At 37.7% G+C, this 14,739-nt stretch overlaps 3 protein-coding genes across 3 annotated transcripts; all 3 read right to left on the bottom strand.

The window, feature by feature from the left end:
• Positions 1-1,137: 1,137 nt before the first annotated feature.
• On the bottom strand, positions 1,138-2,081 carry LOC130428131 (putative gustatory receptor clone PTE01). Its single transcript, XM_056755997.1, is given in 2 exon segments — positions 1,138-1,613; positions 1,616-2,081. Coding segments are annotated over 2 exon segments (942 nt in total).
• Positions 2,082-4,780: 2,699 nt separating this feature from the next.
• On the bottom strand, positions 4,781-5,725 carry or62c5 (odorant receptor, family 62, subfamily C, member 5). Its single transcript, XM_056757171.1, has one exon. It carries the CDS (start codon positions 5,723-5,725, stop codon positions 4,781-4,783), a length of 945 nt encoding a protein of 314 aa, XP_056613149.1.
• Positions 5,726-13,791: 8,066 nt separating this feature from the next.
• Positions 13,792-14,739, bottom strand: or64a1 (odorant receptor, family 64, subfamily A, member 1). Its single transcript, XM_056755996.1, has one exon. It carries the CDS (start codon positions 14,737-14,739, stop codon positions 13,792-13,794), a length of 948 nt encoding a protein of 315 aa, XP_056611974.1.

The following is a 14,739-nucleotide window of genomic DNA, read 5'->3' as shown; positions in this document are numbered from 1 at the left end:
TTAGTGATGTGCCTGAAGCCGATTAACTTATTTGTAAATGCACATATAATGGCTTCATGTGGTGTTTATATTGTGCTTCAAGACAAACCATGTGTAAATTTTTTTATTTTTTAACCATTGCTGAGTATTTCTTCTTAAAACTGCAGTTTACCAAAGACAGTTTAAAATACGATTTGAAACTGCCCCAGTTAATGACATCATAAACCTGTAACCAATCACATCAACTCATTTGAGCCATGTGGATCAACAGTTTGTAGCATAAATATGCAAAGATGATTCAGGCTGAAACTATCACTGCACTGCTGTATCAGCTCTCAGTTTCACTTCTGAACTGCCAAGAGCGAGAGAATGGAGGCCGGGATAATTTGCATATTCATGTATCTGCATACTTAATGTAGCTGAGGTGTAGTTACATTGAAGTAAATCATTTTCACAAGAAAAAAACTTATAAATATGTAATTTTGAGGGTTAAGGGTTAAGTAATTTTCTTGGCTCAGTTCTGTAGTCATGCTGTGCTATTTTTTACAAAATAATGTATATGATGTGAAACGCTCACAAACTGAAGCTAATAACACTTTATGTTGTAATATCTTTGACAGTTTTTGTGATGTACTGGTCATATTCCCAATGTGCAAATATGTTTTTTTAAATCTTGATTCAAAGTATTTTCTTTATTTTATTCATTTTCTGAATAAGAGTTTTATTATGTATATTTCCGCTTTTAAAAATATATTAAAGTATATTCCACGTTCTCAATCCAAAATCTACTCAAATAAGTATAAAAAAGAATAATGGGAATTATGAGTCCAACAATATATATTAGACTGATTATTACAGATTATTTATACAGAAAACAAACACATTTCCCCTAACCAAGACTGTTAAAAGTTAAAGTTCATAAACTATAAGGAAAAGTTTTGGTCTTCATTCATTCTTCTACTTTCCTGGTCAAACCCATAACACCATACATTTACATTTTTCAGCTGAATCCATGAACAATGGTACACACAGGTTCGGTACGTTTGGAAATGACACTTCTGATATATTCAGAAATTGGATAAAACCATGTAACCCCTGTCTTATGTAATTATGTTGATAGTTTAACTAAATTAAATAGTTTACATTTAACTGTTTTACTTACTTAGGAACATGGGCAATTTTTGACCGTTGAAACAAGCACAAAATATGTTTGCGTATTTCTGGCAAGTTTAAGCCATAAATGAGAGGATTGCAAAATGGTGGAAAAACCAGAAATTCCACTGAAAAAACTAAAGCAGCAATCCTGAACTTGTCTGAATCCAGTCGACTTAAAGCAATATCACAAAAGGATGCAATAGAGTAGTTAACAAAGCTTACAATGTGAGGAAGACAAGTTTGCAATGCTTTGCCCCTAAATTCTTTAGAGCTTTTCTGACAAATGATCAAAATTCTGAAATACGTGTATAAAATGAAAAAGGCAGGCAGAAAAACTGTTGTTGTTGTCACAAACAATCCAATAATGTTGTTAGTCGAAGTTGAAACCCCACAAGAGAGTCGAACCACAGACCAGGTGGAACAGTAAAGTCTGGCTATGTCAGTCCCACACAAAGGCAATCTAGCTGTTAAAAAATAACAAGGCCCATAGAAATCATCCCATAAAGTGATGCTACTACTATGTATAGTGTTGTTACTTTTGAGTTCATAAGTCTGTGATATTTTAAAGGATGACAAATGGCAACATATCTATCATACGCCATCAGAGTTAATATTGTGTATTCAGATATTGCATATGTATAAATGATATATATCTGAACAAAGCATGCTGACCTGGAAATAACATTTGTATCAGAAAGGATATCAATTATTAATCTAGGAAAGAAACCAGTTGAGCCAAAGAGGTCATTGACAGACAGACAAGATATTAATATGTACATTGGTTCATGAAGACTTCTTTCCTTAAACACCACATATAAAATAATGACATTAAATAATACAATGGCTAGATAAACTAAAAGTGTCACTATTAGGATGAAATATCTCAGGTGAACAAATTCCTTAAACAAAGTGAAGTAAAAATATGAAGGCATGGTTCCATTCTCCATCTGGTCACTTTAAAAAGAGAATGTAAGCGTCACTTGTCAGTAGTCTGTTTTTATAGGAACCAATCATGAATTAATTCTGAGGGTCTTTTTTGAGTCCAGATATGTTTTATTTGCTGTAGTTGGTTTCCAAAAAGGTAAGTTTGCTAAGTAGCTTCAGGCAGATGGTTGTTGTCGCCAGTCGGAGAAAGATATAATTGGTGAGTCCTCTGTAAGATATTTATATATCAAGTATAGATGATCATCAGGTGGTCAAGAACTGAACTTTAGCCCCTGCTGGCCGATAGCTGAAACTACATTCTATTATGGCAAAAGGATTTGAATGATTTTGGAAATGTTTCAAAAATAAATAAAAAAGATAAACAAAACTTAATCTGCAATTCAATGCAAACGTTAAATTTTAACCAAAGGTTTTCACCATGATAGGTCAGATGTCATTATTTGGGTTTAAACGCCAATCTGAAGTCTTTCCTTTGGTTCGGTGGTTGGATGGCACTAACAATGTGAAGGTCATGGGTACGATCCCAGCGGATTGCACTTAGTCAGAAACAAAATATATAATACAATGCAATGTAAGTTGATTTGGAAGAAAAAACAGTCTGCCAAAGAAAATAAACATTCTCTCTAAACATTTTAAAAGTGTGTGCATTTTCATGTCTGTGTTTAAAGCAGTCTTAAATAGTCTGGTAAGTGAATTTTCCATCCATAACGGTTCATATTCAAAAATGGCCTCATGAAACTAAAACAGTGTTCTCTTCATGTTCCGTAAAGAGTCATCCCGTGTCTGATTTTTAATTCATAGAAGTATGTTGTCTCTCGAAATTATGCACCCTTTGTTGTCACGTCCATAATCCATATTTTTTCCCTCTTTTAAAACAGAAAACTTATATGCTTATATAACTGCATAGACTGATAGTATTGATGTGTGGACTCCGTAATCAGGGGTTTAGTAAAAAAATTTCAGATTTCAATTTATTGGTAATAAATATATTATCTGAGAAGTTATATTTCAAGTTATGACTAAAAATGTCACATCCTTACACTGGAATTGCCCATACCCAGTTTCAAGTTAATTGTATGACTGTTTATGCACCTTTTTCATTAAATGTCACTGACCTTTTTTTGTTTTTGCAAATTTGGTTCATCGAAGCAACTCAAGACAGCGAAAAGCGTTGGTAAACATGGTTGGTAATACAATTAGATACATATTAATATGCAAATAACTGTAATTTGTATGTCTTCTATCAAATTCACAACAAAGATAACAATAAGAATTTCTTTGTAGAATGTTTCTGTTTTGATTAGAATTTTTGTGAATCCGGCCCCTTTTCTTTCCTACCAGTGGCTTTGCTGATAGAATAACCAGCTGGAGTGCCCTTGTGCTCCACAAGAGGGCACTCCTCACATCTCCTAAACTGTCATCATGAACTACATCTCCCATCATTGATCATTGTTACACCTGAAGCTTTTTATCTGTATTACATAAAGGGATAGTTCAACCAAAAATAGACATTCAGTAATCATTTTTTCCTTTTCAAATCTGTATGACACTCCTCCATTGTATTGATTTTCATCATTCATGTAGAGACTATGTACACACAATACTATCTATATAGTATTATATGGGACTACAATGTGAATAAGCAAAATGACTCTTAAAAAAGCTCTGTGGTCTGACACACAAAGGGAAACACACACAACAAGCAAAACTCTCCAGAACCGTAGTTCGCCATCCCTGCCATATTGGAAAGGAGATGAAAGAGAGCCACAAATCAGACACTCCAGTAATATTTTGACCATGATTGTTCTCATAAAATGAGAACAATCATGGTCGCCATACTGAAGGGTCGTTCAAAACTGAAGTGCAGATAACTGGCCATTTCAAAGGGCCCTTAAAAGATTTCAAAGGATACAACTGAAGGGCACTGCACGCCCCATGATTCTTAGTGCTACAGCGGTGCACCCGTATGGGCATGGGATAAAGACGCAGATGGCCACTTTAAGAAACTGTTTCATTGTATGTATCTCTAATATTCCTGTGTTTGTAATCAAAATGGGTAAATAATTCTGTTAAATAAATGCATTAAATTCAAAGAAACTGTCAATGAATTGATTTTATTCGTTTATCAACTATACTAGTCAGTTATGCCAATTCATTTGTATACATACAGTGGCATAGAAGTGACCTAAAACTGACCCTGGTCAAAAGAGCCTTTGCCTTTTTCTGATTTTCCAAGTGTGTTTCAAAATCAAAATAATACAGTAACACTTTGAAATTAGGTTGTATTTGCTAATCCATTGGCTAAAATGAAAAATCAATGAGGAATACCTCTACAAGATTTATTTATATGTTTTCATGTTAATTTTATCATTTACTAATCGACTGTTAAATTTACTGATGGAATAAGTGTTAAGATTGTATTGATTTTAACTGTTTTGACAAAGATTATTATATGGCGTTTTGGGCTTATACATGAATATAATGTTTACAACCTTATTGTGTTATCGAAAACAGACTGTACCACATAGGATTCAACATAAAAATAAAATAAACTGAATGACATGTATACCTTGTAAATATTAGGTATAATTGTGCTTTATTTAATGTCATTAGTCACATCATCATAAAAAAGTTTTTATTAATTACAGAGTAGACTATGTTATCACAAATGATCATCATTGGACTTAAGGTGACACTTAACTTAGATATTCCCCCTTGTTTTTTTTAAAAACACTCTCATGACATGCTGCCGTAGTGCCGTTAGATTTAATCCGTAAATAACAGGATTTAAAATAGGGGGTATGAGGAGGAATTCCAATGACATGAAGTTACGGACTCCTTGCGGCAAACTCTTTGAGCCATAACGGCTGTAAAGTACATCAAACAGTAAAGCAACAGTCACATTGATCAACGAGAGCAGATGTGGTACACACGTCTGTATAAATTTGTGTCTCCCCTCCATTGACTTTCTGCACTTTCTAATCAAGTGGATATATGAGCAAAATATCAACACTGCATGACCAAAGTATACAAGAATTACAATGTACCCATACACATTATTTACAGTGTTAGAAAAACAAGAAAGTTTCGCAACAGCCCAATTTTCACAATATAGCTTTTCAATACTTGAGCCACATAAGGTGAGTCTTGATGTTAATCCAATAAGAACAGACATACAACTAAATGGAGCCAGCCAGCAAAACAAGATACACTGAAGAACCCTTTGCTTTGTCATTTTTGCATGATACTCCAGCGGTCTACATATTGCCACATACCTGTCATATGCCATCACTGTTAATGTTGATAAGTCACACAAAGCAGATGAATAAATGACAAATATCTGAATCAGACATCCAGCATATGAAATGACATGGTATTCAGATAATAAATCATACATGAATTTAGGGTAGAATCCAGCAGTGCCAAAAAGGGCATTCATGCACAAATTACAAATGAACACATACATTGGCTCATGTAGCTTCTTATATGTGATTATAACACAAATTACAATAATATTACAGAAAACAATCAATGGATAATACAATGCTGTCAAGGAAAAAAATACGTATCTGTTTTCCATTGTTTCATTCAGTCCAGAGAGAGTAAAAAATAAGACACTGGAAGTGTTGTCCAGTGGTGGCTGCATCTGTAATTTAATGCAATTATTATACAGTTTTTCATAATAGTTTTTAAGAATAATTTCATTCAGTTAATAATGTTATGGTACATTTGTTCTGTTCAGCTGTTCTCAGTACAAACACATTAAATTGTTGAAATCTTACCACAGTCCCTGACTGTACGCTGATTGTCATGTCAGATGTGTCTGATATATATATATAATGTATGCCTATATATATGAAAATTGTCCCTTGCTAATTGCATTTTTTTGACCACTCAGAAGACTTTTAACAATCTCTCATGAGATTTTATTCAGTTTTTAATCAGATGAAAAAATGTCAATAAAATACAATGAATGAAATAGTTCTAATAAATGTAAAATGTGCTGTGTAATCAGAGATTTTTGACAATAAAGGGAATTTCAATTACAGATCACATTGATTTCTGTATAGATAAGATACTATACATATTTAACTGCTTTATTTTCAGTTTAATTTAGAGGGAGATTATGAGGGGTGGTTCTCAGGGAACACATACTGATAAAATGTCTACGCCGAATGCATATTAGGCTCCGTTCACATATGGCATGTTTAGTTCGGTTAAAATGAATTCTGTTGTGATTGCTCTGTTAGTGCAGTTTATTTGTGAGAGTCTTTCAAAGGAACTCTGGTGAGTTCTGTTGAAATATGAATGCAACACAGACGAAAGGCATCTAACCGAATCAAAAACATGGAGTGATAACAAGATACGACCCGAATATCAAGTGAGTTGGTTATCTTAAAGGAGTGTTTTTAAGATCTGTGCCTGCACGTGTAATGGAGGAATTCCCGGTGCTGTTTTGACTGCTTTAAACACTTCATGAGGTCTTTGTGAGTTACCGGCTTGCTATTAATACCCTCATATGCGCAGGTATTAACTGAGCATGTATAACGCAGCACACAGCATTGTTTTGGATGTCTGGTAAGTTCCGTATCAAAATATATATCATGAAGCTGTCCCATCACGTTGCGACTTCATCCTTAAGCTGTTAGGTTCGATATCTTAAAATGCCAGTCAGGGGTGCGTTTCCCAAAGCATCATTAGGCAACTATGGTTGCAACTTCCTTCATTCCAGAAGGGTTCATCAAATCAAGTTTTTCTCTAAACCATCATTCCATTGATCAATTGCAAGCAGCATTGTAAATTTGCGTGGTTGGAACTACAGATCTACAGTTGCGGTTGGAAGATAGTTCCTTGTTATTATGACATGTATACATGCATGCATCATGCTTTTGAGCAAAGTAAGCAAACAACACAGAGTGCATTCTATATCCATCATTCTAAATATAAACAAATTAAATTGTACATAATTTACATAAACAGCTTTCCTGTAGCTCAGTGGTAAGAGCATTGCGTTAACAATGCAAGATTGTGGGTTTGATCCCATGGGATTGCACATACCTATGTATAAATGTATTGGATAAAGCAATATAAGTCGCTTTGGATAAAAGCTTCTGCCAACTGCATAAATGTTAAAGAAAACTGATTTGCTCTAGGACCCTGGAGGACTCCCTGGGGGGAGTGACCTAGGAGGAAATTTATGAATAAATATTGCAAAAAGTGCAAAAATACGATGACAAAAATAGTCTTCGGATGCAGTGTACATCATTTACATTATTGGGAAAAAAACAGAGAACCAAACAATAAATATGAACGCATGTTTAAATGACTTGGATAAAAGAGTTTGCCATATGCATACATGACGACCTTCACTGTTTCATCTTCATAACAACAAAATCATCTGGAGTGCTACAGTAGAACTCAAAAGTATTCTTTTTAATCAGCTTAGAAATACTTTATGTAAATGTAGAAAGTGGATAGCCTTCCAACAGGGAATGGTTCATTTTCTTGTGTAACAGCTTTAACAAAGTTGTAAATGGAGGCATGAAAATAACCCAAATATATCTGCCAAGTACCAAAGACCAATTAGCAGATTTACAAAACAGACTTGTTTTTTTGGGCGTTAAATAAAGCCGCAATTACCTGTGCACTGATGAGTGCAAACCTTAGTAAATCGAGTTGGTTTATTCGTGTCAATACTCTTCCCTTTCTGTCGGTCTCTCGACGTTGTTTCGAACCGACAGATAGTTCGCCCTTGAGAACCTATCACTTCGACTGGTTCAGAAACAGGCCAATGAAATTTGCATGCCGGACTTCGCCCCCGGATATCCGGGTATAAAGGGGAAACGGTGTGCTGCATTCATTGACCTTTTGTTCTTCGGAGCCTTCACACATTGTCGACTTTGAGACTTTAACTCTACGCTGAATTACTGCTGGATTCTCAGGACGTGATGCAGCGGACTGTCCTTTCCTGCTGACTTCCCCTGGACGTTCAAGTTATATCTCGAAAAGAGCAAATTTCTCCAGTGTGGCATGTCCCGCTGTTCTAATGGGTGCAATACACTCGTCAAGGAGTGGGGATCAAGTTCTGCCCCCACTGCGGGCGGTTCACGATTCAGACATTGCGTCACGGGCGGCTGTGTTCCCACGGGACTCAGCCACCATGTCGTATGCTTCCCCTTCCGTGACAGCAGTGGCTATGGCCCTGCTGTACACTTGGCGAGTAGCGAGGGTGATGTGAGGATTACTGTGAGCATTAAATCCGTTAGCCACTGGCTCGCGGACAGTTCGCACCTCGATTCGTTTGACCGTTCCCCAAGAGATGGTCCCACCCACGTATCGGAAACGGTGCGTGATGATGAGATCTCCCTTGCAGCATCGGGGTTGACTTACTGGCATCTGACTCCGATGATTTCTTGCAGCTCCCTTCTCCGGGAATGAGCTCAGGAAGAATCGGATGTAGGAATGTCAGCCATGCTTTCCCTGGCCGCCGCGAGCATTGGGATGCAGTGCACCGCACTGCCTCTCCCAGTGCTCGCGGCCAGATACATGGTGCCTCGGGGTTGAGCTGGGTTCGGACCCTCAAGCAGGCCCTCACCTCATCACCGATCCTGTATGCCCCGGACTTCAGCTGCCCTTTTTCCTTCAGACTGACGCCTCCGACACCAGTCTGGGAGCCGTCCTATCCCATGTCCTGGAAGGAGAAGAAGAAGAACACCCCGTTACTTACATCAGCCGCAAGTTGACACCCGCCGAGACCAAGTACGCGGCAGTGAAGAAAGAGGCCCTGGCCATGAAGTGGCCAGTTCTAGAGCCACTACCTGCTGGGCCGAAGCTTCGCACTGGTCACAGACCACGCCCCCCTGCAGTTGATGGCCCAAGCAAAGGATACTAACGCCCCGGTGACCCATTGGTTCCTTGCGCTCCAGAACATCGGGCCGGGGCCTCGAACAGCAACGTGGACGGACTGTCTTGGATGTGGTCCGGCTGGGCAGGTCTGTCAGGCAACACTTCCCTCCCACCCCTATTATCTTCCCAAGAAACCAGGATACCAGGTTGACGTTGGGGGGGGGGGGGGGGGGGTGACGGCGGTACAGATCCAGGATCAGCGTCACCTAGGACATAAAAGCCACGTGAAGATGTGTAAGCCAAGACTGAAAGAGGGGACAACCACAGTACCTGATGGGCAGTGGAGGGATACATACTGGGGAGACCATTGGAGATTTAAAGAGTTTGGACTTCTGAGAATCCACCTTCAAAATGATAGAGGAGGAAATTAACTCTACACATACGTGGACCTGAGCCCCCACAAGATCCTGGAAAAACCACTCAGGAAAACTTGTCACCCTTACAGCGCATATTCCCTTTAAGAGAAGCATGCCTTGGAAGAAGCTCCCTGCTGTATGCCCAACTACAGTTGTGTTTAAAATGATTCAACCCCCACTGAAATTGATTGTTTTGGTCGGTTTGACATTGGTTATGATCATTCAGTCATCCTGCTTACAATTAAATCATAGAGGCACGTGTAGGTCAGACAAATATAACATAACATTTATAATGAAATAACCACAAATGTCTTTTCTGAGCTCACATCATTATCAGTTTTATTTAACCCCCAAGTGACATTCAATCTTAGTACTTAGTACAACATCCTTTTCCAGTTATAACAGCTTTTAAACATGAAGCATAGCTTGACACAAGTGTCTTGCAGCGATCTACGGGTATCTTCGCCCATTCATCATGGGCAAAAGCCTCCAGTTCAGTCACATTCTTAGGCTTGCGCACTGCAACTGCTTTCTTTAAGTCCCACCAGAGGTTCTCAATCGGATTTAAGTCTGGTGACTGCGATGGCCACTTCAAAATGTTCCAGCCTTTAATCTGCAACCATGCTCTAGTGGACTTGGAGGTATGCTTGGGATCATTGTCCTGTTGAAAGGTCCAACGTCTTCCAAGCCTCAGGTTTGTGACGGACTGCATCACATTGTCATCCAATATCTCCTGGTACTGAAGAGAATTCATGGTACCTTGCGCACGCTGAAGCTTCCCAGTACCTGCAGAAGCAAAACAGCCCCAAAGCATGATTGACCCCCCGCCATGCTTCACAGTAGGCAAGGTGTTCTTTTCTTATTAGGCCTTGTTCTTCCTCCTCCAAACATAGCGTTGATCCATGGGCCCAAACAGTTCTGATTTTGTTTCATCAGTCCACAGAACACTATCCCAAAACTTTTGTGGTTTGTCCACATGACTTTTGGCATACTGCAGTCGACTCTTCTTATTCTTTGGGGACAGCAAGGGGGTGCGCCTGGGTGTTCTGGCATGGAGGCCTTCATTACGCAGGGTGCGCCGTATTGTCTGAGCAGAAACTTCAGTACCCACATCTGACAAATCTTTTTTCAGTTCCTCAGCAGTCACACGGGGACTTTTCTCCACTCTACGCTTCAGGTAGCGCACAGCAGTCTAAGTCAGCATCTTCTTTCTGCCACGACCAGGTAGCGTTTCAACAGTGCCCTTTGCCTTGAATTTGCGAATGATGCTTCCTATGGTGTCTCTTGGTATTTTTAACATCTTTGCAATCTTCTTATAGCCATTGCCCTTGCTGTGAAGAGTAATCACCTGTTCTCTTGTCTTCCTGGACCATTCTCTTGACCTCACCATGTTTGTAACCACACCAGTAAATGTCTAGAAGGAGCTGAGTATCACAGTCATTTTAAAGCTGCCTAATTGGTGCTTATTAGGCTTTATTGCTGCTCCCTGATATCCACAGGTGTTTTCAATACCTGATTGAAAACACTTCATTGAACCTCTGTTCTTCAGAGTGGTAGTCTTTAAGGGGTTGAATAATTATGTCAATGAAGAATTCACAAAAGAAACATTTACTACTGTATTACAAAACTAATTGATGTCATTTTAGTTGCATATGGTTCTTTAAGAGGTCCTTGTAGGATTTCATTCTGAATACAATTACAAATGTACACTAAATTCCCTAAAACCATTTACAGCATTGGGGGTTGAATAATTTTCAACACAACTGTATGTCATGCCCATGATCAATCACACCCACTAGCCATGATCTTTCTAGACCTTGCCAAGACCTTTGACACCATTTTGCACAAAGTGATTCTGGATGCAGCTACAAGGACAGGAATACCCCTCCCCCATTTTTGAGGTACATATCCAATATCTACAGATCAGCCAAAGTGATGATATAGACATTTAATCCTACTTCATCCCAGAGATGGAAGATGAACCAGCGGAAACAGAGATCGGATTGGAGATGCAGGATCTCAAGATCTGTTAAATTGCATATGCTGATGACCTAATACTCCTCTCTACACATCCAGGTGAGCTGCAGAGGTAACTCAATGGTCTCTGCAAAGGCATGGAAGGAACAGGCATGAAACTCAAATGTAAGGAAATCGGATAGTGTAACTCTGTAGAGACAGAAAATGCTAAATGCTGGAATTTATGCCCTAGATGTACAGGGATGCTGCGAGAACTTTCAAATCAGTGTAAACCGTAAATAAGTCTCCATATCCAGAGGATCTTCTTGGTGCCCAGAATTACCCACAAACTGGTCCTGGGAGGGGAACATAGAAATAGAGTAAGAACAATGGACATGATGATCAAAGCGGTGGTCCATGGGTGGTTCGTCCACATGACCCGCTACACATTAGAGAAGTCTGTGATCTGAGTGACTCTTAGACAACCTGATTCTGGACTGGGGTGTCATGAGTGGCAGAGCAGCTCTTCAATGCGATCCATTGAAAGTCATCCTTTTGTCGAGTCATTGTGAAGGTAGGCCAGGAGGGAAGCAGTTGTACCAGTCCTTCTCGACCCTTCAAAACCAACCGCCTGGAGGGACCCCCAGCTCTTCCAAACCCCCCCAAAGGGACAGTCTGTTCACAATGGTTCCTTACCACCTTCCAGGGCGGAGATATGAAAGAGGCCTCCTCAAATTCTCAGGCCCATGGAGGCATTGGAAGCCCTGACATCTACTGCACCCCGACATTTTATTTGCTACTGGAAGTTTGATGTTAACAGACATCACCTTTCATTGAAAGAAGCTGTTTTTGATGTGTGCAGATTTAGAATCATGAGAGAATACGCTAATTTGGAGATACATAAAAAGGAAGAACCATATTTGATGTAAGTTCCACAATTTAGCCCTAGGTTTGGGATCACTTATCAACTTTTTACTGTGTAAGTTAATGTTAGGCTCTATTAACAAACAAATAATTAATAAGATGAGAGTGATCAAAATTAACAGAGCTTTAGGAAAAAGGACACCAAGATGAACAAAAATGCACTCCAAATTTAAAATTAAAGGTCAAAAAGGATCCCGCAAAAAAACGACCTAAATGAGATGTCAAAATGAAGGAATGTGAATAACATTTTTATCTGCTAACGTTATATACTGGCCAATCAGAAGTGTTTTAATGATTCAGTGGTGAAAAAACTATGATGAAGAGTTGCTCACAATGTTTATCATAAACAACAGTGTAAAGATACAATGTCAGAAAGGTGTAGTCAGACTTTTTCATTCATAAGTAAAGTCTTTCAGGGATGTTGAACATTCCTCGATCGACTTTTGAATAATCCCAAATTGAATAACCATTTTGATTTTGTTGTTTGTTTGTGTGTAAATTAAACGAGCTATTAGAATTGAACTTTGTGTCTATCATTTATTTATATTTTGTAATTTATATTGTAAACATGCATTTATAATTATATGAATCTCATAACATTATCTCATAACGTTGTGCAATTGTTTTGGATATACTGAACTCTGGGAATTAAATAATTACTTGAAGCTGTAAACAGCAGTTTTAGGATTTACAGTATTCCTGAACTTATGATGCCAAATTAAACACAAGTGTTAAACACAAATTTTCTGTTATCTGTGGGCCCCATGAAGAAGCGTTGGCCATCCCATATATATATATCCCATAAAGCTTTTCCACTGTTTGGGGTTATAGTCTACCAATTGCACATATTTAAATATAATCGAAAACGAAAATAAGCAGAAAGCTGGCCAAAGGTGTATTTTTCTACATTTAAAAGAAGTTTCAAAGTGCACAGTAGAAAAAAAAAAGAGGAGTGTATTTTTTTTAGTCAAATATGACCAATCTAACGGTTCTAACCATTTAAGAAATGTATAGCTTTACCTTTTATACTGACATTGAAGACCCTGATTGTAGATAACTCCTCAATGTAGTATGTACTCTGACATACTGGAGTCCAGACTATTTCATTTTTCAAACAAAAGTTTGTTTAATTGCGTTGGTCACCTAAAATTGACGTTTTTTCAATTTTCAGTATTTAGAATACTCTAGTGATTAGATTCTTTATAACAGAACCATTGGGGTATAAAAGTATTCAGATGTTTATTTTTTTCAAACGGTTGACAATACAGAAAAAACAATTTTGTTTTTTTGAATATTTGCAGCTCTAATGTTACTATAGCATTTATTCAAAATATATTGTATATGAATAAGATGCACTGTACTGACTATTAATTAAAATTTTCATAGGTTAAAACATAAATTAAAAACTTGGTTAATGTACACTGTTGATTAATAATATGAAACAAGAAATGTAACACAAGTACTACATTACAGTGATGATACAGAAAAACACTATAGCTATATTTCATGAAGCTGATGATCATTACTTAGCATACATCCAAATACATTCTAAATTCAGCTTCATTCTTCTTTATTTAGAGGGAAACTGGGCAATTTTTGAACGTCGAAACAAACACAAAATATGTTTGCGCATTTCTGGCAAGTTTAAGCCATAAATGAGAGGATTGCAAACAGGTGGTAAAACCAGAAATTCCACTGAAAAGACTAAAGCAGCAATTTTATACTTGTCGGAATCATACCGACTTAAAGCAATATCACAAAAGGATGCAATAGAGTAGTTAACAAAGCTTACAATGTGAGGAAGACACGTTTGCAATGCTTTTCCCCTAAATTCTTTAGAGCTTTTCTGACAAATGATCAAAATTCTGACATACGTGTATAAAATGAAAAGGGCAGGCAGAAAAACTGTTGTTGTCGTGACAAAAAATCCAATAATGTTGTTAGTCGAAGTTGAAACCCCACAAGAGAGTCGAACCACAGACCAGTTGGAACAGTAAAGTCTGGCTATGTCAGTCCCACACAAAGGCAATCTAGCTGAAAAGAAAATAACAAGACCCATAGAAAACATTGCATAAAGTGATGCTATTGCTATGTATAGTGTTGTTACTTTTGAGGTCATAGTTTTGTGATATTTTAAAGGATGACAAATGGCAATATATCTATCATACGCCATCAGAGTTAATATTGTGTATTCAGATATTGCGTATGTATAAATGATATATATCTGAACAAAGCATGCTGACCTGGAAATAACATTTGTATTAGAAAGGATATCAATTATTAATCTAGGAAAGAAACCAGTTGACCCAAAGAGGTCATTGACAGACAGACAAGATATTAATATGTACATTGGTTCATGAAGACTTCTTTCCTTAAACACCACATATAAAATAATGACATTAAATAATACAATGGAAAAATAAACTGAAAGTGTCACTATCACAAGGAAATATCTGAGGTGAACAAATTCCTTGAACAAAGTGAAGTAAAAATATGAAGGCATGGTTCCATTCTCCAT

The sequence above is a fragment of the Triplophysa dalaica genome, chromosome 9, assembly GCF_015846415.1.
Source record: "Triplophysa dalaica isolate WHDGS20190420 chromosome 9, ASM1584641v1, whole genome shotgun sequence".
NCBI classification, from domain to species: domain Eukaryota; kingdom Metazoa; phylum Chordata; class Actinopteri; order Cypriniformes; family Nemacheilidae; genus Triplophysa; species Triplophysa dalaica.
Note: the sequence above shows the minus strand (reverse complement) of the source record. Positions and strands in the feature narration are given on the sequence as shown.

Bases quoted from the DNA above. Each gene is read 5' to 3' on its own strand.
- or62c5 (XM_056757171.1), bottom strand. From the start codon at position 5,725: ATGCAGCCACCACTGGACAACACTTCCAGTGTCTTATTTTTTACTCTC.
- or64a1 (XM_056755996.1), bottom strand. From the start codon at position 14,739: ATGGAGAATGGAACCATGCCTTCATATTTTTACTTCACTTTGTTCAAG.